At 36.8% G+C, this 25,695-nt stretch overlaps 1 protein-coding gene across 2 annotated transcripts in view; it reads left to right on the forward strand.

Annotated features, from left to right (window-relative positions):
- The window catches only part of LOC122794069 (ADP-ribosyl cyclase/cyclic ADP-ribose hydrolase 2-like), a 459,871-nt gene that overhangs the window by 121,013 nt on the left and 313,163 nt on the right, over window positions 1-25,695 (forward strand). For both annotated transcript variants that reach the window (XM_044062206.1, XM_044062205.1), the window contains exons 2-3: window positions 1,067-1,196; window positions 24,073-24,208. In XM_044062206.1, the coding sequence (XP_043918141.1) occupies window positions 1,067-1,196; window positions 24,073-24,208 (266 nt within the window). The remainder of the gene's footprint in view (window positions 1-1,066; window positions 1,197-24,072; window positions 24,209-25,695) is intronic.

The following is a 25,695-nucleotide window of genomic DNA, read 5'->3' on the forward strand; positions in this document are numbered from 1 at the left end:
GTTCATATGGAGTTACATGTATCAGTAACTTCTAAGTACAACTGTAAATTCATTTTTATAAGACACGTTACTCCTACTACTTCTGCTGGAACTGTCTGGGTAACCTTCTTCCACACTCCCCTCGTTTCTGCCTGCAAATCCTGGTATTTTATGACTTTGTATCTCTCTGTAAGTAAGACACTGTAGTCACTGGGTGTAGCAAATTCAATGATCAATGCTACTTTTGTCTTCTTTTCATAGACTACTATATCTGGTTTTCTGACATCTAATTTTTTAACTGTTGGTAATGGGTGATCACATGTGATATAAACTTCATCATTTTTCTATAATGCATTGTGGCTGACGTTTATACATCAGTATAGCGAAGACAATATGGAAGAAGACAGAAGTGCAATTATACAAATGTATTATTTAAGAAAGGTAGGCATTTTTTTTTAAATATAATTGTATAATAGTAATAATCCACTCCTATTTGTGAGTATATCAGGATTTACCCACAATTGACTTTGTTTAATCAGTTGGGCTTCTCCCTTGTGATCGAACCACAGCAACTTTGTTTAAATCCTGATTTACCCATGCACAATCATGGTTTATTGCTTAAACATGCCTTTATACTAAGGATTATTTCTATTGGCAAATGCAAGGGAATCTTTTTGTTTCTGTTTTAGCTGTGACGCACTTTTCATTGTACATCAACTTTTTTATCATAAACACAAACATTTTTTACTTTTCTTTATTAAGTTATGTGTAACATCTTTATGTGTTTGTGAAAGACCCACACACTTCATTACTTTACAATTTATGCAGTTATCTTTGGTAATAAAGCAGAGTTTATCAAATCTAGACTTATTTTTAAGTATGTGTTGTAATGCTGAAAGGAAGTTATAATAAGATGGTATAAACTTTCAAAGCAATGAATTAGGCAAACCTAAGAATGTGATGCTTTTTTCTGAGAACGGCAGTTAAAAATAATGCACGTATTTGTATATGAATCAGCTGTATATTTAAATACATATTCACCCATAAATCATTGTAATACATATACACATTTATGTTTGTTTTCCAGTTATGTGAATTGCACAAATGTTTGGGAAGCATTTCAAAATGTATTTGTTAATAAAGACCCATGTGACATCAAGAAGGAAGACTACAGTGACTTCATGGAACTGACTCGCCACCCTATACCTTGTGGAATGGTACAGTCTACATGTGTTACTTTTATGTCATGTGCTCTCTGTAATAATTAGAACTGAATGGGTATGTCATTACTGCAAAATGTATACTATATATAGAAAGAAAATAAATTCATATGTTATCTTACATATAATAAGAGCATGTAAAAACAATAAATGAGTACAAACTCGCCGGGATTCATTTGAAATTTGCAGTGCTCTTGAACAAAACCATACAGTAGTGATCCACTGCAGTCAAAAGTACACATTAATATCAAAATGATGACAAACTGTAAATCTGAGATAGTAGCTACGCACTGATGTGGAAACTGGAGCAACACTAAAAATCTGCAATCCTGCAATCCAACCAGGGTGAAGTAGAGTAGAAAGTGGGTTGTAAATCAAGGAAGCAGCCATGTCTCTCTTTTTGCAAATTTTTTGTGATTAACTTGCAGATACTGGAGTGGGCTGTCTCAAGCATCACAAAGTAATAGCTGACAGCATGGTGTAAACATCTGCAGGCTGGTGTCCTTTCATCTAGTTACTTACTAGTTCTGTAAATGTTAAGGAAACGCAAGAAAATAAGGAAATATAGGAACATGAAGTACGCAAATACAAGGGAAACATAAAGAACAAGCAAGTGAATATGACATGGTGCATGTACTCCATCTTCTATATATATATAAATATATATAGATAGATAAATATAATATATACAGTATATATATATATATATATATATATATATATATATATATAAAGAGAAAGGAGATGATGTACAAGATGTTTGGGAAATCAGAATCAACTCTTTCTGTCGATAAGACTGCATTATTAATATTAAAGGTCTTGGTTGTTTTCTAGTAACCAGATTTAGAGCATATACACAATGTGCCCTTTCAATTAACAATTCCTGTTGTTGAATACCTGTCCAGTTGCTTATCTGTGCTTTCATAAAATTAATACAGTCTGTTCCTTCCAACTTCTCTGGTATAGCAGAAAATCTCAGGTTTTCCCTGAATGCTCTGTCTTCTAATTCTACCATTTTTTGAGACATCTGATCTTGTGCAGTTTCATATTCAGCCAGCCTTTTCTTCATTTCATCCTCTGAGTTTTGCAGTTCTGTCACCTTATTGGAATATCTGTTCAAAGTTTCTTCCATTTTTCAAGTTTTTTATTGTTTGTGTTGATACACTCCATCACTGTTTCCTTTATTTTAACCAGGTCTGTGTGCAGCTGCTTTATACTTTCCTCTGTGTTACTGGAAGTCATGTCTGGAACTTGCACTGCTTGTTGCTGAACAACTGCAGCATTTCTCCCAGTCTGTGTTTCTTTCTCACCCTTTGTAGCTGCCTTTCCTCCAGGTCCTTTATATTTCTTTTTCCCTGACATCCAGGCAGTGCACTTACTAGGTAGATACTGAAATTTACCCAGAAATCTAGATTTACTGACCTTCTTTTCTAAGTTTCTGTTTTCAGACTGGGAGAGTCAGAATTAAGTGGTTACTCAATGTGCAGCCATCTTGGAAATCACCAGGATGTTTTGGAAATGAGGGAGGACTGGTAAGAAAGGATAAGCAGCAGGTACACACAAAGCAACACAAATTAGTACAAACAGGTGAGATGTATATGCACAGTGGGGAGAGTTATGGGCTGGACAGAAACAAACAGCAGGTTTAGAAATAGTGATGTAGGTAAATGAGCAAATGTACAAGGGATGAGTGGTGGTACAATGAAATGGGGATACACCTGGCTGGAAAATGGTTGGGGTATGGGTAGTATGATGGCTACTGACTTGCCTGGAGGGATATCGATGTGACCTGTCATGTGGTTGAGATGATTTATGTAGTCAATGGCAGAAGGCGCACTCTTCTCTTGTGGCCTAATGACTGAGGCATGCCAGTAGAGGCCATCTGCTATCCAGACCAAGAAGACCATGGTAGCAATGACCAAAAGTGTCACGGCAATGTCAACTATTTCCTGCATCTCTCACTGCACTGATGGCTGGGCCACAGCAAATGAGCAAGCTAAACTACCTGCTTAGAACAGGTATATGACACCCCCCTATGAGGCACTCTAGGTAATCTCACACATCACAACCCCAAATACAGGGCCAGAAGAGAAAGGTGGTTAACATGCCTGCTGCTCACTAGCATAATACAATGGGAAGACTACATTCGGCATGCAGTTTATGCCTCAACATACCATTTGTTACAGTCATAAATACGGGTCTGTATTATATTCTCAGAAGCCGACAATATTGAAGCTGATATTGTTGACATGAGAATAGCGAAAACGCACATCGAATGTGTAAACAAAAATCTCCGTAAGGGGAGTTTTGCGTTTACTGCAATGGAGTTGGTATATTTAAGTAGCAGGGGGTGTGGGGGCACAGTCTCCCACGTGGGTGGGAGGGGTTGGGGGCTTGCCCCCCTGCTTAAACCTGTTAGGGTACTTTTTTCTTTCTTTTTTTTTTTTTTTGTTTTTATAAGTTCGATGTTTGAAGACATCGACAATATGGTGTGTACCATATGGTGTTCGATGTTTTCAACCATCGATCTTATAATATAGACCTCATAAATACATACCATTAACAATACCGTATTAATCTTAAAATATTGAACAGAACAACTTCCTTCCTTAGAATTTCTCTTTCTTATAGATATTTTCTTCATCTATCAGTTCTTTATTTTTTATATTTTGCAGAATGCAAAACTTAGTTGTTTTACTGTAAAAACAGCTGTTGTACAGAACATAAGTAATAATGCCTGAAAAGAACCTTACAGGGGTGTTTTGAGGCCTCATGCTGCAGGCAGATGGCCTTTCTACCCCTGCACAGTCTATTGTTTTCTGTTAACATCCACCCTGTAGAGCATTATTGCACTTAGATAATGGGTTATCTTTTAAATGTTTTTTTTATTTTTATTAGTATATACTTTTTTAGACTCTTGGTATAAAATTGCTCCTCCACCTAATATTTCAAACTTTGCTGTAGCATATGTAAGTCTCATTGGAGGAAATGTTTTAATCTAAAATATGAGTCATGTAAGTATTTAATGCCCATATGTGCACTCTCATGCGTGCGTGCGTGTGCGCACACACACACACACACACACACACACACACACACACACACACACACACACACACACACACACACACACACACACACACACACACACACACACACACACACACACACAGATGCCTAGGCTCAGGCAGGCAGTCTGTAACATCTATAGAAACACAGACAGACTCACACGTATAGCAATCACAGCTGTTTTCTTGACTGAGTACAGTTTACTTTGTGATCAAATAAGTGAAAACATTTATACAGTGCAGGATATTGGAATCCTGCCTTGGCTTGCCATCTGTCCCTAATTTTTCCCTGTCTTTCCACTATTTGATTTTCTGGTAAAGATGATGAAGATTGCTGCCAGTCATTGAAGCCAGACATTATAGTTCCATACCTTTGATGAGGTACTTCTGCGGTGGTGCAGCAGTAACATTGTTGCCTCACAGCAAGAGGTTCTCCCGTTCGATTCTTGGCTTGGGTTGGGAGTGCCTTCTGTGTGGAGTCTGCATGTCCTCTCCACGGTCGTGTGGGCATTCAAAAGACATGCGTTGAATGGGTGTGCCTTTGTTGAAGGTTGGACGTCGGGCTGGCAACTCGACACCATAAAATTCAACTGCCAATCATTAGTGGACCGGAGTTCCACTGTGGCGACCCCTAACTGGGAAAAGCCGAAAGACAAGAGACCTTTTTTGATGAGAAAATGTTTGCTAATGCAAAATAGGTGTTAAGATTAAAATGTGCTCCCGATTTTATGTTTTTTCTTTACTTTGTTTGCCTTATCCTGAGTACTTCATATAAGAAGTTGAAAAGTATGCACTGAGTCTCCATCCCCCTCTCTCTCTCTCTCTCTCTCTCTCTCTCTCAAACTCTTGCTTGCTTAATTTCTCACTGAACTTTTCTTTCTCTCTCTCTCTTTCTTTCTTTCTTACACATCATTTTTTATTGTATTCACTTTTTTCTTTTATTATATGCTTGCTAAACAGCAAAGCCTCATTTAGTGGGTACAACATTTGCAGACATTTGTGTTTTTTTTTCAGCTGTGCTTCTCAGTAGTTGCATGTGCTGCTATGAAGTAGAGGAATAGATTTTTTCCCAGGTAGTATCTATACATTAATATCTACCTGGAGAATGTTTGCTGTCCAAAAGGGTATCGAACTGCCCATTATCTAAGTTTGTATATTTAATCCTTATCTTATTTAGTATACTTGTTCCATTAAGGTCCAACAGCCCTAAAAAGGGTGGCATTTTTCACATTCTAACAGTTTGAGGCATGCATTTTTCTCTTGTGGTTAAACACAAATGTAAGACTGCAGAGTTTCTAAACATTTTATCGTTTTTAAAAAATGTATCTCTATATATTTCAGGTTTATACTACATGAAGACTGGTTTAAATTTCCTCTGTTGAGTTAAATCTAGAAATGGTTTGTAAAGGAATTAGGAGTATATACCGCTTCTAATTATTTCTGTATGCTCCTTCATTACATAATTTCTAATCAATCTTTTGATAAATAGCAAACATTTCACTTATTACAATACTTCACTGGCTAAGTTTTCATGTAGCATAGCCCCTACTTTCTTAAAATTTAACCTGCCATTCTTAGTCATAGATGCAAAACTAAATTCCTTTTCATATTGTTTTTCTTTTCCATTAATATTTTCTTTATTATATTTCTGTCATCTGGAACCAAAACAAGGTTGACATAGTCCTGGGCTAAATACCAGTGGATACACAAAATCAGAGGCTTCAGAATCTAGTAAGAAATGTAGTTTAATATCATTAAGTAATATCAGTTGAACGCTTTCATCCACAATACTCTGGACTTCTTCAGAACATTTGATCATAGCAATTTCACCAGTTTCTATATACCCATCAATAAACACAAGAAGCAATTGAATCAATTAAGTGATAATTGATTAATCAAAAGTTTTAAAGTGAACACGCTTGCAGATAAAGCTTAAAATCAACGCAGAACATAAAAAAATGTTATAAACATATATGTGTAAAACATCTCAATATAAAAAGCAACTATACCACACAATAAAATATTCTTCTAGAAATATTTAAATAGGAAATCATGCTAGAACCATTATTTCAGTTTATAACTTCACAGCCTTCATTTTAAGTACAGGCTATATTGATACATGCTCATTTAACCCCAGTTTAACAGTGGCATCCATTTTAATCAGCCAGATGTAATTCCATGTATTCTAGCCGACTTTCCCAGAAACCTCTCCTGGCATTTAGGTGAACAGTCTCTAATATACCAAATTCAAATTTCTTAAATCCTTCACAAATTAGTGAATGTTTGTATAAAACATTGTTCTGATTAACTTTTTTCATGTTATACAAGTGTTCATATATACTTTTAGTCAGTTTCCTCTCTGTTTTCCCTACATAAAAAGACTGACATTGGTTGCATACACCTATATACACTAATCCTTTTGAATTAAAGTTTCCTTTTTCAAAATAATTCCCAAACCACAGTAATTGTTTAAAAAAATCTTTTTTTCTCCATAATATATCCACAGTAACTGCATCTGTCACATTTGGTAGTACCTTCATGTTCTAACGCCTTACCTTTTTCCAAAATTTATTTTATATTAGTATTCACTTTGTATATAAAAACAGGAACTTCCCCCACTAAGTTAAAAATCCTATGTTTCTGCCATCTAGCTTTATGTTCTTGAACCAATCCGCAAATATTCCAGTGTACTGTCATTAAGACCTGGCAACTTATCAGCTTGCACTAGAATAATGTTGATGTCACCAACAGAGGGAACCAGTCTAACATAATCCATAACATAAAACATAAATTTCTTAAAATCTTTACAAACTAATGAATGCTTGGCTAACACATCTGTAGTGTGTTTGCTCCTAATGGCCAAATTATGTTCATAAATTCTTTGTGATAACTTTCTGTTAGTCTTTCCCATGTAAAAACAATCACATGATTCACAGGTGGCCAAATAAACTACAAAAGTAGACTCACAATTAAACCTGTTTCTTGCTCAAAACTGTGTATTATTGTATTTCAGAAAGACATTTTGACCCTTCATTGATGAACCTGCAATATTTGTAACCATTACATCTGAACATACCATATGTAGTAGTGACACTGTCATGTGGAATATTTTCAAAAAACTTTTTCAAATCAAAGGTTTTCTTGTAGCTAAAACTTGGTTATATAGATGACCCATTTTTCATTAGGTGAGGAGATTCAGATTAGCTGTGGCTGAGTCATTTATGGAAATAAGGTACATAAGGATAGCTGGTGGTGGAATGCAGAAGTCCAAGAAGTCATCAAGAGAAAGAAGGCATGCAGGAAAAAGTGGGAGCTAGAAAAGACCGACCAGGCTAGGAAGGAATACTGGTTGGCTAAAAAAGAAGCTAAGAAAGGAGTTGCAATAGCAAAGAATAAGGCATCAGAGGCGCTCTACCAACTTCTGGAAAGTCCACTCATTAGATGGCACAAAGAAACTACTGTATATCAGATTGTAAGGCAAAGACAGAAAGATAAAGAAGATAGTCAGACACCCTTCATAAGGGATGCCAGCAGGAACCTGCTCACCAGTCCACAGGACATCAAAGGCAGATGGAAGGAGCACCTTCATCAGCTTCTGAATGAAGAAAACCCCACAGAAGCTGTACTGCCCCAGAAACAGCCTATGATGAGAGAAGAAGAGGAGTCTACCCAAGAAGAAGTAAGAATAGAACTAAGGAAAATTAACTCATGGAAGCAGCAGGCTCAGATGTCACAGCAGATATGATCAAGATGCTGGGTGAGATAGGGGACAAACAGCTCCTGAGGGTACTCATAGCAGTGCAGAGAGAAAGGCGTATCCCAGATGACTGGAGAATAAGCATACTCGTGCCAATGTACAAGAACAAAGGGACATTCACAACTGTGGGCAGTACAGAGGAATCAAACTCCTATCACATTGCATGAAAGTTCTTGAGAGGGTGATTGATAAATGGATACACAAAGTAGTAGAATGTAAGATGGGAGATGAGCAGTTCATATTCAGATCAGCATGCAGCACAACCAATCCAATGTTTGAAGTGAGACAGATAGTTGAGAAGAAGATAGAGATGAGGAAAGAGTCCAAATGGCATTCCTAGACCTGGAGAAAGCATATGACAAGGTCCCAAGAAAGCTGATCTTGGCAGTAGTGCGGTGGTTCTAAGTGCCAGAAACATTGGTATAATTAGTGCAGGTTATGTACAAGAACCCAATGACTCAAATACAAACAGTGTTCAGCTTCACAGAGGGGTTCCCAGTGGGAGTGGGTGCACACTAGGGTTTAGCTCTGAGCCCACTGCTATTCATACCGGTGATGGACTACATTAGCAAACAGGTTGGAGGAGACAGATCAACAAAGTTGCTGTATGCAGATGATGTGACATTACAGGCAGACTCTGAAGCAAGAACTCCAGCAAAGTATAGAGCAATGGAAATGCAAAACTGAAGGCACATGGGATGAAACTAAGCACAGGTTAGACAGTGGTAATAGCAGCAAAATGGGAAAATCAGAAGAAGCTGAGAACTGAGATAGAAGGAAAGATAATGGAATAGGTAAATAGCTTCAAGTATCTGGGAGGGGTGATTGAGGAGAAGGGAAGCCTTAATAAAGAGGTTAAACTTAGAATCAGAGGGGTGTAGCCAACTGGCACAGAGTGTAAGGTGTAGTCTATGACAGAAGAATGTCAAAGATGATGAAAAGTAAGGTATACATGACAGTGGTGCAACCAGTACTACTGTATGATCCAGAAACCTGGAAAGTAAAGGCAGAGCAGATGAAAATGCCAGAGGTCATTGCAATGAAGTGTCTGAGAATGGTGGTAGGATGCACTCTGTGAGACAGAAGAAGAAATGAAGACATAAGAGCAGAAGGCAAAGTAGTTCCAATTGCAGAAAAGATCAAACAGAATAGATTACGGTGGTTTGGACACATGTGCAGAAAAGCAGAAGACAATCTGTTGAAGAATATTTGGGACAGACAGGAAGAGGGTAAGTGGAAATGAGGAGGTCCAGCAAAGTGGTAGATGGAGTGTGTGAAAGAAGATCTGCGACAGTCAAGCATGAGTGTCGCATAAGGCAGGAGTGTGTCATTGAATCAAGAGAGATGGTGACAATTAACATGATTCCCCAACCCCATGTAGAAAATGGGAAAGAGGGGGCTGATGATGATGATGATGATGATTCAGATGAATATAACATCTTTTTTTCTGATCTTAACAGTAAGTGGTTCTAGTAGTCTGGTTAATTTTTTGGATCTTCAAAACTTAAGATGGACATTGGCAATTGTACCTTCCAAAGTAACATTTACAGGAAGACTACCTTTACTAACAAATATTTAGTCTCTGACAGCCAACATCCTAAGTTTATGAAACACAACGTAATCAGAGGGCTGTTCATCAGACTCAGTCAGCTCATTAGTAACAATGTTCATTTTGAAGATGACATCATTTAACTCAAACAATTATTTAAGGACAGGGGCTACCAGGAACCTTTTTTGGACACTATTGTCACAAAAATTAGAATTTTGTTGAACACTAGATTCTCCCTTATTTTGTTAACAGGTTTCACTAACAAGAATGACAGGACTATCGAAGAATCTGATATTTTCTCTAAAACAAGAAATTTTCCTTTCCCTATTTTCCTACAAACCAGTGATATTAGAAATCCCATTACCAGGAACTGGAACATTGTTTTCGGGAATAGGGATTTGTCTTCAGTTATTGGTCCTGAATCAAGTATTGCTACTTTGGTGGTGACATCAACACTATTCTAGAAGTTAAGGAACTTAACTGGTAGATATTACTGCAAGCCAGTTAAGTTGCCAGGCCTTAATGACAATATCAATAGCAAATGTCTTTTAAGACTTTAAGCAAATGTGTTTTGAAAAAAGATATTTTTAACTGTCATGTTTGATAATTGATACACATATTTGCTTACATTTTGGATGTTTAAGTTTTATTTTAATGAATTAAGTATGTTTGATATATCACGTGACTTCAGTTAATTAATGGTATATAAAAGTGGAGTGTTATGCTTTTTTCAGCTCTGATGAACAAAAGTGCTTAGCTAACACGTCTCATCTTTTTGAGTGTTTTTTTACTCATATTGCTAGTCACCGGGGCTTTTTGGGGGCCAGTACACACCGGTATGGCTTACCGGCACCTCTGCTGCCCCGTTTCCTAAAAATAAAATTTATTTTTTTTAAGGGCATTCTTCTTTAAGAATGCCCTTTGGGTTGGGTCGCACAGATGCAGAAGCTTCTGCATCGGTGCGATGTTCGACTGATCGCTTACATCTTCCTGGCCCACGCGCTCAGAATTTGAATTCCTGAAGACGTTTGGACTCTGGACCGCGACCAGACAAGTGAGTTTTAGGTGTGCGTATGTGTTTAAGTTTTTAAGAGGAGTGTGTGTGTGTGTGCAAGAAATAGGGTTACCACCTTTTCAAATGTCAAAAGTGGGACATTTTTTGTAGAAATGTCATATTTTGCAGGACAAAACATACCCTTGACTAGTACAAAGGATAGAACTTCACTTTTTTGCCAAAATAGCATCTTATTTTTGTAGCATTTGAAATGCTTATGCTGTTTCATATAACATGTAGGTATTTCAGATAAAAAATAATTGTTTTATGCAACTATTAAAGAAAACTTAAGAAATATTTTTGTCCTAAAATCTCAGGACATTTGCCATTTTTTCAATTTTTTCGCAGGACACAACTGCCCAAATGGGGACTGTCCCTCGCAAAGTGGGACAGGTGGTAACCCTAGCAAGAAATAGGTAGGCAAGTGTGTACATGTGTGCGTGTGTGTGTGTGTGTGTGTGTGTGTGTGTGTGTGTGTGTGTGTGTGTGTGTGTGTGTGTGTGTGTGTGTGTGTGTGTGTGTGTACGCGTGTGTGTGTGTGTGTGTGTATATATATAAGAAGTAGGTAGGTCTGTATGTCTTTGTGTATGTATACTTAAGCAGGAGACTGGATCTTAAGAAACAGCTATTGGTCATAAGGAAATGAGAATGCTTATAAATGGTATGGACTATAGGAAGGCCTTAACTGTGTCAGTTTTGTAGGAAGTTTACTGTACTTATTAAGCCTAACTGTTTAACATGGCTGCACTGGACATTTGGGCATAAGAGCAAATTGATGTGAATGACCATTATGCTGCAACACTGAGGGGTCTTTAACAGCAGTTTTGATGGATTGTACTGAAGTGGAGTAGATTCATTGCCGCAACTTGCTTAAAAAAAATAAAAATTGCATATAACATACATATTAAAGCTTACTAATTTTGTGGTCATAATAATGTGTCTGTTCTTAGGTAAGGAGACCACTGAAACCACGTACTGTAAGAATGAAGGGTTCACTCAAGTACATTGAAAATTTGATACTCATTATTTATAATCTTTGTCAGAGTTTGAAATACTCAGAATTGTTGCCACGGGGCAAAAATTGTTATTGAACTGGTGTTTAGCTTTTAGAGTAGCATTTCAAGGCAAAACTTTATCAGAACAAAGCAAATGTCTGGAAGGAGCAGTTTACAGAGGACGGTGTGAAAGCAATACCCTTTTTCTGCATGTCTTGGCCTAACCAGAACAGATAATTTGTTGCAGTCTTAAGACGACTGAAACCAACTTGAAAAGTCCAGTGTCGTTTTGTAAATTACTAGACTTTGGACTGGATGTTGAGATGCATTAAATGATTTGTGTAAATGTCTCCTGCATCTGTGAGCTAATGCATGTTCACCACGTTTGTCAGTTCTTTAGTGCATGCATTCTTATCATTTGAAACCCTCTATAATATTCCGTTTAAACTAACTAGACTTTCATTACTGAACTTGTCTGCTAGCTCTTGTTGTAATGTATAGTCTTCCCTCGCTGTCCTTTTAAGACGCAGGTGAAGAAGCTTTGTTTTTTTTCTTATTTTATTAATTTATAGCACTAGTATGTGTTGAGGAACAGGTGGGCATGTTTACCTGTCTAGGGCGACTTGCTGTACTATGACTGTTTTTCTCAGGAGCAGTTATATGAAAGTGTCTGCAGGTGCTTGGTGTGCTATGCATTCTTCCATGGCTAAGGACACAGGTGAAGAAGTTTTTTTCTTACATTATTAATTTACAGCACTGAAAGTATTTGCAGACAAATGGAGGGAGGCAAGTCTTCCTATCTCGGGCTGTTTGCTGCAGTTGTTCTGCGCATGTGCTGATGTGTCTTTGCATGGCTGGCATATTGGGCAGTGTATGGCAATAGGTTTTACTGTCTTGTAATTCACAATTAAGTAATTTATTAGTTTTATTTTGCATTACCGTTTTGTTAGTTAAATGGCCTTGATGGACGAGTTTTGTCTAAATGACCTTGTTTCTAGGAGCTATTCTAATTGTAATTTATTTATTTTATTTATTTATTTATTTGCATTTTGTTTGCCAGGATAGTCAAATTGGGCCACAAAGAGCCCGTTTTCAATGGGGTCCTGGGGAGAAAAGCTCCAGAAAAATACATGAAATACAAGATACACTATAAATGCAAGAGTCATAAGAATACACGATAACATAATATATGAAATGTGAGGATAAATATAAATGCAAGAAGTCTCAAGTAGACAAGATAACAAATTACATGAATAAGAGAGAATTAAAAAAAATAAGTAAGAAGTTCCCATGAGGTGCTAGTTAGAGTAATGCACTGAATTTCATTACAAAAGAGTTACAGTTCCTGTAAAATATGGTAGTTCCTACAGTTATTATTAGGAGTAGTTAGACTGTAGGGGGCTATTTGCAGATATATTAGTTTGTGGAGAGTAGTTAAGGTAAGGAAATTATGTAGGATGGGAGCAAGAGCATTCCCATTGTGAATTTATGTGTGAGTGAAGTAGGGTTTTGAAGGCAGAGAGTCTGTTAGTGGTACAAATGAGAGGTGGAAGAGAATTCCAATGGCGTGCTAGGGAGAAGGATAGGAGGTGCTTGCCTGGAGGATGGGAAGGTTTATGGAGTTCTATTAGATTCTGGGAGTTAGATCTGAGACATTGGTCAGGAAGATGGATTTTGAAGGTGGAGGTAAGGGAGGGGCAGAGAGAGGGGCTACAAATAAGTTTGTGTGCTTGGATAAGTTGGGTATAGGTGAGATAGTTGGGTAGCTCAAGCCAGTCCAGTTGATGTAGGGAAATACAGTGATGGGTAGTGGATCTATGGCCAGTTGCAAATTTAGAAATTTTGTAGTAACAGGAGGAGAGTTTTAATTTGAGGGAAGATTGCAGATTAGTAAGGAGAGAGGCACCATATAGAAGGGAAGGGATGAGGTAAGTAGTAACGCGTACACATCTAGTAGGGGGAGAGATATAACGGTTATGACTGTAAAGCATGCCTAATTTTTTATGTGTTTTTTTATATTAACTTGCAGGTGACTATCAAACTTTAGCTGATCATCAAGGAGAATTCCTAGAAGTTTTGCAGTGGAGACTATTTCGAGAGTTATATTATTTTGACTGGTGTTAGAGAATGAGTTTTTATCTAAGGTGGTGGTTTTAGAAGGGGTAAATATCATTAGTTTAGTCCTGGTAGTGTTGAGTGCCAGATGGTTGTCTAGCATCCATTGTTTAGTGGAAGAGAAGGCTTCCTGAGTTAATTTTATTAATGAAGAAGTAGAGGTGGCAGAGCAGATTATTGTCGAGTCGTCGGCATATTGGATGAGTTTAGCATTAGGGATGGCAAGATAGAAGTCATTTATAAAGATATTGAATCGAAGGGGACCTAGAATTGATCCTTGCGGGACACCTGTGGGAGTATCTAGGAAAGGTGAAATAGCTTTTTTCCACTTGACTGCTTGTTGCCTGTTTGATAGATAACTGGTGAAACAATTGATAGTGGAGGTGGTTAGGTTTAGTTTAGAGAGTTTGTTAATGAGAAGGTTGTGTGAGATGGTGTCAAAAGCCTTTGAAAGGTCTAAGAGGATGGTGGATATGGTATGACCAGGCCTTCTTAATGATCTCTAGGAAGGAGAGAAGAGCAGTGAAGGTACTATGGCCTGGTCGGAATCCATGCTGAGTGGGAGTGAGAAGGTTGTTATTTAAGAGATAGGGTAGAAGTTGAAGGTGGATGCATTTTTCAAGCAGTTTAGAAACAGGGGATAAGATAGCGATAGGTCTGAAGTTTGGGATATAATTGTTGTTGCCACCTTTATGGAGTGGAATAATAAAGGCCTTTTTCCACAGTTGGGGAACATAGCATTCAGAAATTGATCTGTTGATTAGAATACGGATAGGGAGGGCAAGGGCTTCTACTGTGATTTTTAGGAAGTAGGAGGGTATCTCATCAGGAGCATTAGAACATGATTTCATTTTTGGAGTAGTTTTTTATAGTACATATGGGGATAGGATTCATGGAGAAGGGAGGAGGTTGGGGGCTGGACTTACTAGGGGCAGGAGGAATATGTGGATGTGGTTGTGGGAGTGGGGAACCAGTGTTGTTAGTAAAAGATGATGTTAGTTTGGCTATGGAGTCAATAAAAATGAATTAAATTGGGATGCTAAATTTAGGTGGGAGGCGTTAGGGTCAGGGCAGGGGGTTTCTTTTTTACCTGGGTTAAGGAGAGAGGAGATTCCATCCCAGACCTTTTTAGTGTTAGCGTTGTGGTTGGTTTGGAGTGTTGAAAAATAGGATTTGCAGTCTGAGATAATAAGTTTCTTTACTTTGTTGCGAAGTATTTTGTATTCGTTTAGGGTGGTGGCAGATTTAGTTTTATTGTAGCTTTTCCAAGATTTATCTCGGAGTCGCATAATGAGCAAAGTATTCTTAGTTAACCATGGGACAGGGTTGCTTTTTGTGCATTTTGTTTTCCAGGGGGCAAAGGAGTTTAGCAAGTCTAAGAAGGTTGTATTGAAGTAGGAAATGGCATTATCAAGGGATAAAGATTTTAGTGGGGTCCAGTTTACTCTTTTTAGTGCATTTGAGAATTAATCGGTGTTGAAGTTTTTCAGGCACCGCATAGAGGTATAGGTATGTGTTAGATGTAGGGAGGAGGGAAGACGATGGGCGAAAATGGTCACCTAGTAGGTCGGGAAGGGTGCCACTGTCAGTGATATAGTGAGGATGTGAATAATAATAGTAATAGTTATTTAGAGTTCACAGATGCTACTATCAAATGTAACAGATGTTTTATAGGATTGCCTAGTGTATGTGGTGAGAAGAGGAATAATAATTTAAACTGTGAAAATCTTTTTCCTGTTGTTAAGAGTTTGAAAAACTGTTTCTCAAACTTTGAACAACATCTGTAACAATGGAAATCATATTTCTTCTCAGACTGATTTTTTTGATTATTGCAATGATTTCTTGTTTGTCAGATACTGGTGTTCAAATGACAGGCATTGAGGGTGATAGTTTAAAATCCTGCAACTCTTAAGGTAAATAACGTACAGTGCTAAATTTAGTAATGATTCTTCTACTCCAAGTAAGGTGTTAGATGATATAACTGTAGTATCAAATTAAAGTAATGTTTAGTTTCAGACTTCATATCTTTTAGAAAATGCATTCTAACAGAAATCCTGTTATTCTAGCAACTTTCTGAATTTATAAGAGCAATATTTAAAATGTGTCCCTAGTTTGGTCCTTTGTCCCCCCCATTATGACAGGCTTTGCCCAGACTTCTTGTACTAAGAGGTTGAGAGAGAGATATGGTGCGTGTGTGTGTGTGTGTGTGTGTGTGTGTGTGTGTGTGTGTGTGTGTGTGTGTGTGTGTGTGTGTGTGTGTGTAACAGATAGGTAGCATACCCCTCAACTGCCCAGGTTTTTCAGAATGTCCAGATTTTTGCCCCATATTTTTGTTTTTTCCTCATAAAAAGATGGAAGTTGCTAAATAATGACAGCTATTTGAGGTTTAGACTTCATATCCTTTAGAAAAATGCATACTAACACAAATCATGTTATTCTAGCAATTTTCTAAGTTCATGAGAGAAATATTTATAATCTGTTCCTATTTATTTTAGACATTGTCCAGATTTCTTGCATTAAAGGTTGAGGTGTGTGTGTGTGTGTGTGTGTGTGTGTGTGTGTGTGTGTGTGTGTGTGTGTGTGTGTGTGTGTGTGAGACAGTGAAATGCCCTAGTTAGGGTTAGCAGGTGGTTCATAATTTGCTTAGGCTCAAACCCTGTACCTTAGCTACAGGAAACAAGAGCCTGAATCCTCTACCCAAAATATGCAACTGTTTTGTTTAGCAAATGGTATCACTGTTGTGTGCTTAGAGTTTTAAAGCAGTGTCAGTAGCACAGCAGGTAGCATACTTTTGTTTTGATGCAGAAGGCTGTGGGTCTTATTCCCACAGTATGTAGATGGATTGCTGATACTGTGTTGGATTTTAAGAGGGTGGGGTATTGCAGTCCTGTGTATGCCCTCCTTTGGATAATATGCCTAGTAACCATGAACCTGTTTTAGTTTGCCATCCATTCCCTATTGCAATATAACTAGCTTATCATTTTTAATGTAACATAGGCAATTTATTCTTCAAGGGCAGCAGGCAGTGAATTTGTAGATGAAATACTTAAATATAAAGTTTTGTGCTAACAGCAACCTTTTCATTAGTTACAGTCAGATCTCTTTAATGTGGAATTATTTAGATGACTTTTACTTCTGCAGAGACTGTGCATATTGACTGATATTGATGGGTTGTAATGACAGAAGTTTGAGTGGCCTTTTATGGTTGAAATATTCTGAATTGAGGAGTTTTGACATTATCGATTCATATGTTTTGTTTCTTTGCTTACTGGCTATAAATTTAAAACACGCTCTAACCAGTGGTGTTGTATTATACAAAGGATATAATTTATTTATTATACATTATAATTTAATACAATCAGGAAGATGAATCAAAGAAGTTTTGCATGGTCCTAAAAATGTGTGCAAGGGGCCTATGATTTGAAAACAGCCCAAAGGTAAACTTAATCTGCCACTGGCCAGACACATTTTCTTTGAATGTGGGTTTCAATGCTGTTTCAATGAATGTGAGTTTCAAATTCACAGAAGTTTTAATGCTAAGTCTGTTTTCATTGTGAGATTGTATTGCTTTGTTTAGCAAACATCTATCAGTGCTTGTGCTGGAAAATTTGAAATAAAAGTTTTAAATTAAATCCAAATACCTGTAATCATTGTAGACGTAAAGCAGAAAGCAGTATGCATACTGAGTTTTGAACAGTGTTTATGGCAAATGGGGAGAAATAGCCAAATAATGGGACACTGGAATGGCTGCATGGGGGGGTGGGGTTGACCCAAATGCAACATATGCGTACCATCACCTGTTTGTTTACAAAAAAAGCACTGTTGGTCACAGTTTCTGATTTTGGATTGCTGGATTTTCTTCTGATTGTTTGCTACTTCCTTCTGTTTTTTTGTTGTTGTTGTTTATTTGAGTCTCTGATGACCTTTTTGCCATTTCTTTGTTTCTGTTTATTTTAAATGGGCACCCCATGAATTGTTCAGTGTGAATAACAGTCCTTTGGGACACTGGAATGGCTGCATGGGGGGGGGGGGTTTGACCCAAATGCAACATATGCGTACCACCACCTGTTTGTTTACAAAAAAATCACTGTTGGTCACAGTTTCTGATTTTGGATTGCTGGATTTTCTTCTGATTGTTTGCTACTTCCTTCTGTTTTTTTTTTGTTGTTTATTTGAGTCTCTGATGACCTTTTTGCCATTTCTTTGTTTCTGTTTATTTTAAATGGGCACCCCATGAATTGTTCAGTGTGAATAACAGTCCCTTATATTTATATACATTGACTTGTTCACTTTATTTATTGTATATAACCATTTTAAGTCTTTCTTTTATTACTGAAAACAATTGACTTTGTCATTTCTATATTATATTTTAAATTATATTTGAACATTTTCATTCTAAGGTTTGTCTTCCTCCTAATATAACAGTTATTACAGCAAGGAATAATAAATCATGGTATTTTCTTCCCTTCGAATTTTGGAATATGAGTTTCTTATTTTGACAGGTCTAATATCTTCCAATACATAGAAAGACGCACACATGCACATACATATATACATATATATATATATATATATATATATATATATATATATATATATATATATGTGTGTGTGTGTGTATGTGTGTGTGTGTGTGTGTGTGTGTGTGTGTGTGTGTGTGTGTGTGTGTGTGTGTGTATATATATATATATATATATATATATATATATATATATAGGGGCACCCTGCAAACAGACTGCATTTGGTGGATATATGCAGATGGTCAACAGGTGTGTCAGATTACCAATCCCCTGGTAGTGACCTTAGAGTCAATAATATATATAATTAGTGGAGAGTATAGGGGGCTTGCCCCCTTCAAAAAACAATGTTAGTTTTTGCATTCACCAAGGTTATTTCTCAGTGCATGTATGTTAACATGTTGACGTTCGGATTGTCAACATTTTGAGGTCAACACTTCAGAGGTCAACATATGGACTACTTCATGAAAGTGAGTGGATCTATATATATATATATATATATATATATATATATATATATACACACACACAAACACACAGACACACAGACACACACACACACGCACACACATGCACACACACGTCTTTATACAACTTTAATGTTTGCCTTGTTTAAAACAATTAACACAGTATGAAATCCTTTTTTAAACATTACTTTCCATAGCTTATGCCTCTATCTATGTTGTCAAAAGCATATTTTAAATGTATGAAGAGGGCAAATAATTTTTGCTTCCTAAATTTCAGTAGTTTTCAATTAAAGGTTGTAAAATATATCAAACTCCTGAATAAGAGATAGTTTTTGTGTAGGCACATTTTAAATCTGATATTAATTTGTCTCTAGCTTTTTAGTTTCAATTCTAAGGTAGCACAGTCTCAGTTTATGGGGAAAGGGAGATTTGGCTAAAGGAATGATTTTAATGCTTTTATTGCTCTTTGCAGAATCACCCTCTGTAACTACTCCCTTGCTCCAAACAACCTGATTATATATAAGGAATGCTTTTGATACTTTTCATTATACTCCAACTAGGATCACTTGTTTGTGTGTTTCAATAAAGGATATTCCATTTTAAACTCAACAGTGGACTATCTACTATTTTCTATTTTTTTATTTTGAAGTACGTATTTTACAGTTTGTTTTTTATTAGTGCACTAGGTGCATAACATAATTCAGGTAGTGAACTTCACACCCTCCACACTGCAAAGTTTCTTCTTGGTTTGTTTTGACCCAGTATAGGTTGTATACTGGGTTTTCTGAGACTTTGAGGGATACCATGGAGTTTTCTTTTTTCTAAATATTACATTCTTCTCAATACAGCTTGCCAACATTCATTATATATTAATAATATGGTTAAATTTTCACTTTCATGTCACTTTAAACTTTTACACTGATGTCTCCCCGCCTCAAAGATTTAAATTCTTGCGTTTGTATCTGATTTCAATCAGATCCTTAATTTTAAATATTAATGACTGGTCTGATTCTTTCAGATAGGTTCATAGCTTCATAGATGTTTACTAGTCTAATGACCAGAAGGGTTTTTTTTAAGTCTAGGCATGCATCCCAGATCTCTAAGCTCCTTCATATCTATCTCATTAAATATTTTAAACCACATTTTTATCACTGTCAGATTTACTATTTATGAGAGGTCATTGCTTTAAAATTTCCCTTCAGTTATTAAATGCCATCTATCTCAAGACTGAGCTTTTGACAATAGAATTGTATGTGTGTGTATATATATATATATATATATATATATATATATATATATATATATATATATATATATATATATATATATATATATATATATATATATATATATAAAGCATATCAAATTATCATTAGTTTGATCTCCTTTTACCCACTGAAATTTACTGGATTATTTTTCATTTGGTTTTCAATAACTATATGACATACTTGCTAATTAATCTATTGACCACCAGCATTTAATTTTCTGACTAATTCTGAAAACAAATTCTGGATTTATGAGTTCTTACATTTAGGTCACCAAAAATAGTTGATGGTCTTCTACCAACAAAGTAATGTTTTTCAGCTTTTTCTTATTACGGGTCGCCACAGTGGATCACTGATCCACAGATTGATTGGCAGTGGAGTTTTACAGCATCGAGTTGCCAGCCCGACACCCAATCTTCACAGAAAGCACACGCACACACATACCTACATGTCTTTAAAGCTCATTTGACCACAGGGAGGATATGCAGACTCCACATATAAGGCGCTCCAGCTGAGAATCGATCCAAAGAACCTCTTGCTGTGAGGTGACAGTGCTAACCGCTGCACCACCATGGCCGTTGATGGTCTTCTGCCAACATGAATTAGAACTAAATTAACCTGTCAGATTCCTTCCACATGATTTTCTTTTGCTATCCCATTTTTCCACAGTGGGTATAGATATTGTAAAAATACTATTTTTTATTTTCAAAAAATAGATCCAAAAGGAGATAATTATTACTGTTTTGAATCAATTTAGGAACCAACAAAAGTAATTATGGCACAATGTGGTCTTCCAAAGACCTTTTGCTTTATAACTAGAACTCCATAAGTTTCATAGTCTTTTAGAGAGTCAGATATTCAACTGTTATCCAGATCATCTGGAAATGAATTATATCAATATTTTTAACAGATACTATAAAATAATCATAATTTATCTTATTTCTCAAACCAGCAATATTACACAACATGGCTTTAACTGTCTCCATTTAAATATCTTTGGAAGTCACCTATGTATAGTTTCCATATCCCAGTATACAGTATATATTACAGCATCAGTTAATGCACTCTGATTTTTTTTTAATTTATGCTCATAATTCTTAATCAGCTGCAGTTTGTAGTATGCACAATGCCCCCTCCCTATTACATACTGCAGCAAAGGTAGCCTAACCCCCTCCCTTGCATTAACCTTCTCATGGTTCCTGTACTACATATTTGCCCTCAGACAGATGCTGCAGTGCTGTGTCACCATCCTGGAATATGAGTTACACATACATCTAAATGCCTAACTCAGTGAAACTTACATCCACCACAGAGTTTGTTGCTCTTGCTGAGGTACTTTTCTAGGCAAGAATCCTTTGTTAACTTTGCAAAGTTGTCAGACTATAGAATCTTTACTAAAATTTCGATTGCACAGATGTACAGTACCAAATAGTATTGCACAAAATGGTGCTATCACTTTATATTGAGCTAACACGGGCCATTTTGCATGGAGATTATGTTAATAAGGCTTTTAGTGCCACTCTTTCTGCATCACTGCCATAATGTATTGCACTAAGCATTTGACTGATATGCACATTGTATGTGTGCACACACTGTGCCACTCTGCAATTGTGCATCCATTCTTAGCACCATGTACAGTGTTGAGGACACACAGGATTGCCACAGTACAGTGCTATATTACATGGGACATGATCCACAAATGTTCCTCTTGCACACAGACTTTGAAGAGCATGTGTTGAAGCAGTATGATGTCAGCTTTCAGATGGTGAATGTCAGACATGAGTTTATCAGGATGGTGTACTCATTGTAGTAACCAGTGCCAGCATCACAAGAGTGTTATAAGCCAGTGACACCCTGATCTGCTACATCAGTGGTACTCAGAGGATAAAGACAGAGAAAGTCAGACATGTACTATAAGCAGCTTTTCTGTACTATTGCCTTCTGCTGTCTTACCTATTTTAGACCTATACTTAATAATGCATTCTTTTTTCAGCTGCAGAGGAGTGAAGGCATATTATGGTTGGATGTTTTACTAGATGGGGGGCTATCCTGGCAGTGGAGTCTGTATGATGTCTGTGGCAGTCCACTGTACAGGTGTGTCTGTATTTGTAGAATATGTGTGTAACCATCAATTTTCTGTAGGACCATCATCTACATTTTTATATCAGTATTTACTATGAAGCCTCAGGGAGTGAGTTAGCAGTGATGACAACCACTACCTATCAGCAGAGGATGCTGATTCCATTGCTGGACATGATCTGGAGATGTCCAGGTGCCCTCTGTGGGCATTCTCAAGATACTCCTTCTGAATGTGTCTGGAGGCATATGCTCTGATCTCCCAGCAGCAGTATCAGAGGCTCGTGGCTGTTTAGGTGTTACAACTGGATACCTGCCTTGGCAATGTGGAGTGACTTCTACTATGACTTGTGGAGTCACATGACCAGTACAACTGATGAGAGCAACCAGCTGATAATATCAGTCAACTAACTTGGCATTCAGTCATGCCAGGATCTTATCTACATTCTGATATTGTCTATCCCTTATATTGAATTTATCTTTTATCTTTGTTGTCCACCACTCCACATCATCACTTGCCTGCTCCATGTATGTCTGTGTCCATCCACTGTCCTCCCAGCCCTTTGTGTACTTATTGACGCTGCCTTTCTCAATCTTAGTTTTATATTTGTCTGTCTGCCACTGTTACCTAATACTTCTTCCTCTATCCCATCGATAACCTTCCATCAATACCATCTCCACCTACCATTATTTTTTATATATTTCAAAAGGGGCTCTTTTCCTGAAAAAAATTACCCTTGCTTCCCTCCACCTTTCATACCTTATGGTTGCAATTACGTGTTTTCCTCTGATTGCTCTACTTCCCTTTCTTCTTTTAAATTTACCCCATTTCCTCCTCATTTACATGATGAACAGGGTAAAGTTGTTACAAATGCTGTGTAAGCAATAAATGCTGCATTAGTGATAGGGAAACAACTTTATCTCCATCATTAAAGACAATGCAAAAACTAATTAGGGAAAAGTCACCAAATAAGAGACACTTTCAAATGCTGATACTATTAACATTATTTCAGTTCAGTGGCAGTCTCGGTGTAAAAGCTGTTTCTAAAAAGGCAGTCCATTGCAGTTACAGATGCTGTAGATGAAAGTGGTCCACTGGGCTGTTAGGGAAGTGCAGCTTTTGATCCTGGCAGCAGAAATGTGTTAGATCAATAAGGTACCCTTCCAACAAATGTGAACAATACATAGACACACACACACACACACACACACACACACACACACACACACACACACACACACACACACACACACACACACTCACATACACACTCACTCACAGGTACTGTGGGTTGTGCCTGTCACCGCCATCTTGTAATGCAATAAAAATGCATTACAAAATAGAATATCTTAATTATTCACAAAATCTCAGTTTTTGGTCCATGGTTTTGAATTAAATTGTTTTGAAGCAATACATTTCTATAGAAGTCATAGATTCTAATTACACTGCAGTTCAACGTCTGGTTTAAGAATCACCAATCTCTACTCTCATAGCTACTGGGAACAATGGTACTTGTATGATACAGATATAAAGGAAGTAAAATAGGGTTCAGCTAAGAAGCAAACCATATTCTTCCCCTTTTTTACATTGAAATTTTTTTCTGTCAAATGCATATGGCATACAAGTTCCAGTGAAGCTACTGATTTAATATGAGCAGCATAGATGTAGCTGAGATCTACAGGTTTTAGACATTTGGAATGAGAAAACCAGCTATGAGTGAACTTGGAATGGCTTCCAAAATTAACAAGATCAATAGATGCATAGTGTATCACACATAAGCAAATTATCTAGGTTTCAGAGACATCCCAAGTCACCACAAAACTACACGCATGCCTATTGAGTTGCATTACTTTTTAAAACTAGATCATGTACTTGTAAGGATGACTTTGTTCAATTTCTGAAGACAGTAACCATTATTTCTATTCATTTTAGCTAATCCATTAGAAAACTGCATTTAATAAACAAACAAATGCAAGCTGTTGATGAAAACATACACTTTTATTTTTCAGTCAGTTTTCTGGAGCAAAACAAACAAACTCGTTCATGATTATGCAAGAGTAATTGCTCATTATATGACACTAGAACAAACCCTGTATGGTTACTTGGCTGATAAGTTGAAATGGTGTGGAAAAATTCATGGTGAAGGTAAGTCAATATTGCATTTACAATTTTAATCTTATAGAACAGTTAATCATGTTAGTAATCTTTTCTGGCCTGCTACAGCACATTTTGAATGCCTTGTTTAGAATTACCTCTAAAGTATTTCTCACCTTTGAGTCCAAAACTTCAGCAGTATCATAAGTCTTACATAAAAGATTGTTCTGTTCTCAGTGTCAAGTACTTAATCCAGAAATTCTAGCACTCATAAATGCATATGTTCAAGTTCATGGTTAAATGGATAATTTAAACATTATAGCAACAAAAAAAAAAACAAAACGAAGGGTAAAGTGCCTTAAAGTATCACCAATAAACCATCAAAGAAAGGCATTGGTAAGGAAGTTCGGATTCTAGTCGAAAAATGTTTATTGAATGAACAAGAAGCACATTGACACCACAGAAAAGTTGCACACTTTTCTGTAGTGTCAATGTGCTTCTTGTTCATTCAATAAACATTTTTTGACTGGGATCCAAACTGCCTTACCAGTGCCTTTCTTTGGTGGTTTATTTTTAATTTAAACATTGTTATTCTATGGACTATAGACAGAATTTTCCTAAAATATGACAAATTCTCCAGGAATCCGAAAAGCACACCTGCATCTCATTCAGAAGTGCAATCTAGAAACAGTAAGGCTGATTCCAAAGCTCATGACTCCAAAACTTAGAGTAGATCTGCTGACGTGCCGGTGTACAGTTATTGTTTTTAACCATGCTGGTGGTGCCACATGTTCATGTCACATCTTGGAGGGGGAGTAAGACAGAACAGAAAATGGCCAGATCTTTTACTCAGTTTGTTCTGCTTTAGGCTCCCATTGGCTTAGGGTATGCAGAGCATACTCACACGTGTACAGCCTGCTTAGGTGGAACGCATATGGTGTAAGAGCTGGGTAAAACATGGGCAAAAGGCAAAATTATTCTCCAACCCTGAAGCTATAATGGTGTTGACATTCCACCACAGTATGACAGGAAACACATGCATACCAATACTAGTGGTAAAAGGAATGGGAAAAATCAGAGGTACAGTAGTGATAAAACGATAGAATGAACTAGGTGCACTAGTTACCTGGCTGGTGACATCAGGTTGTCAAAATCAGACATATATAAGCAAATAAAATACATACAGAGAGAAACAAGGTTCCTCTGCATAAAGAAGAATTATGGATTGCAGTATACAGATATAACCATATATACAGATATAACCATACTTGGGTACGGTTTGTCCAGGTAGGGTTTACAATGTGTTTGTTCGTGTCATTTGTGGCTTAAACTTTGAAACAGGTTAAAATAAACCCTACTGTAACCTGCACCCAAACTGACTGTTATTATACCATGCACTATTAGTCACTTTTATATTTTTATTTTATATTATGTATGGACATAATAAAATTATTCTGCGTCTCAATGTTATTTATAGATTTTGTTTTGCAGACATTCTGCTACTTGCACTAGAATCTGTTGTATTTGTCAATGAATAT

Source organism: Protopterus annectens, chromosome 2.part1, assembly GCF_019279795.1.
Source record: "Protopterus annectens isolate FY-2018-M chromosome 2.part1, PAN1.0, whole genome shotgun sequence".
Classification (NCBI taxonomy): Eukaryota; Metazoa; Chordata; order Ceratodontiformes; family Protopteridae; genus Protopterus; species Protopterus annectens.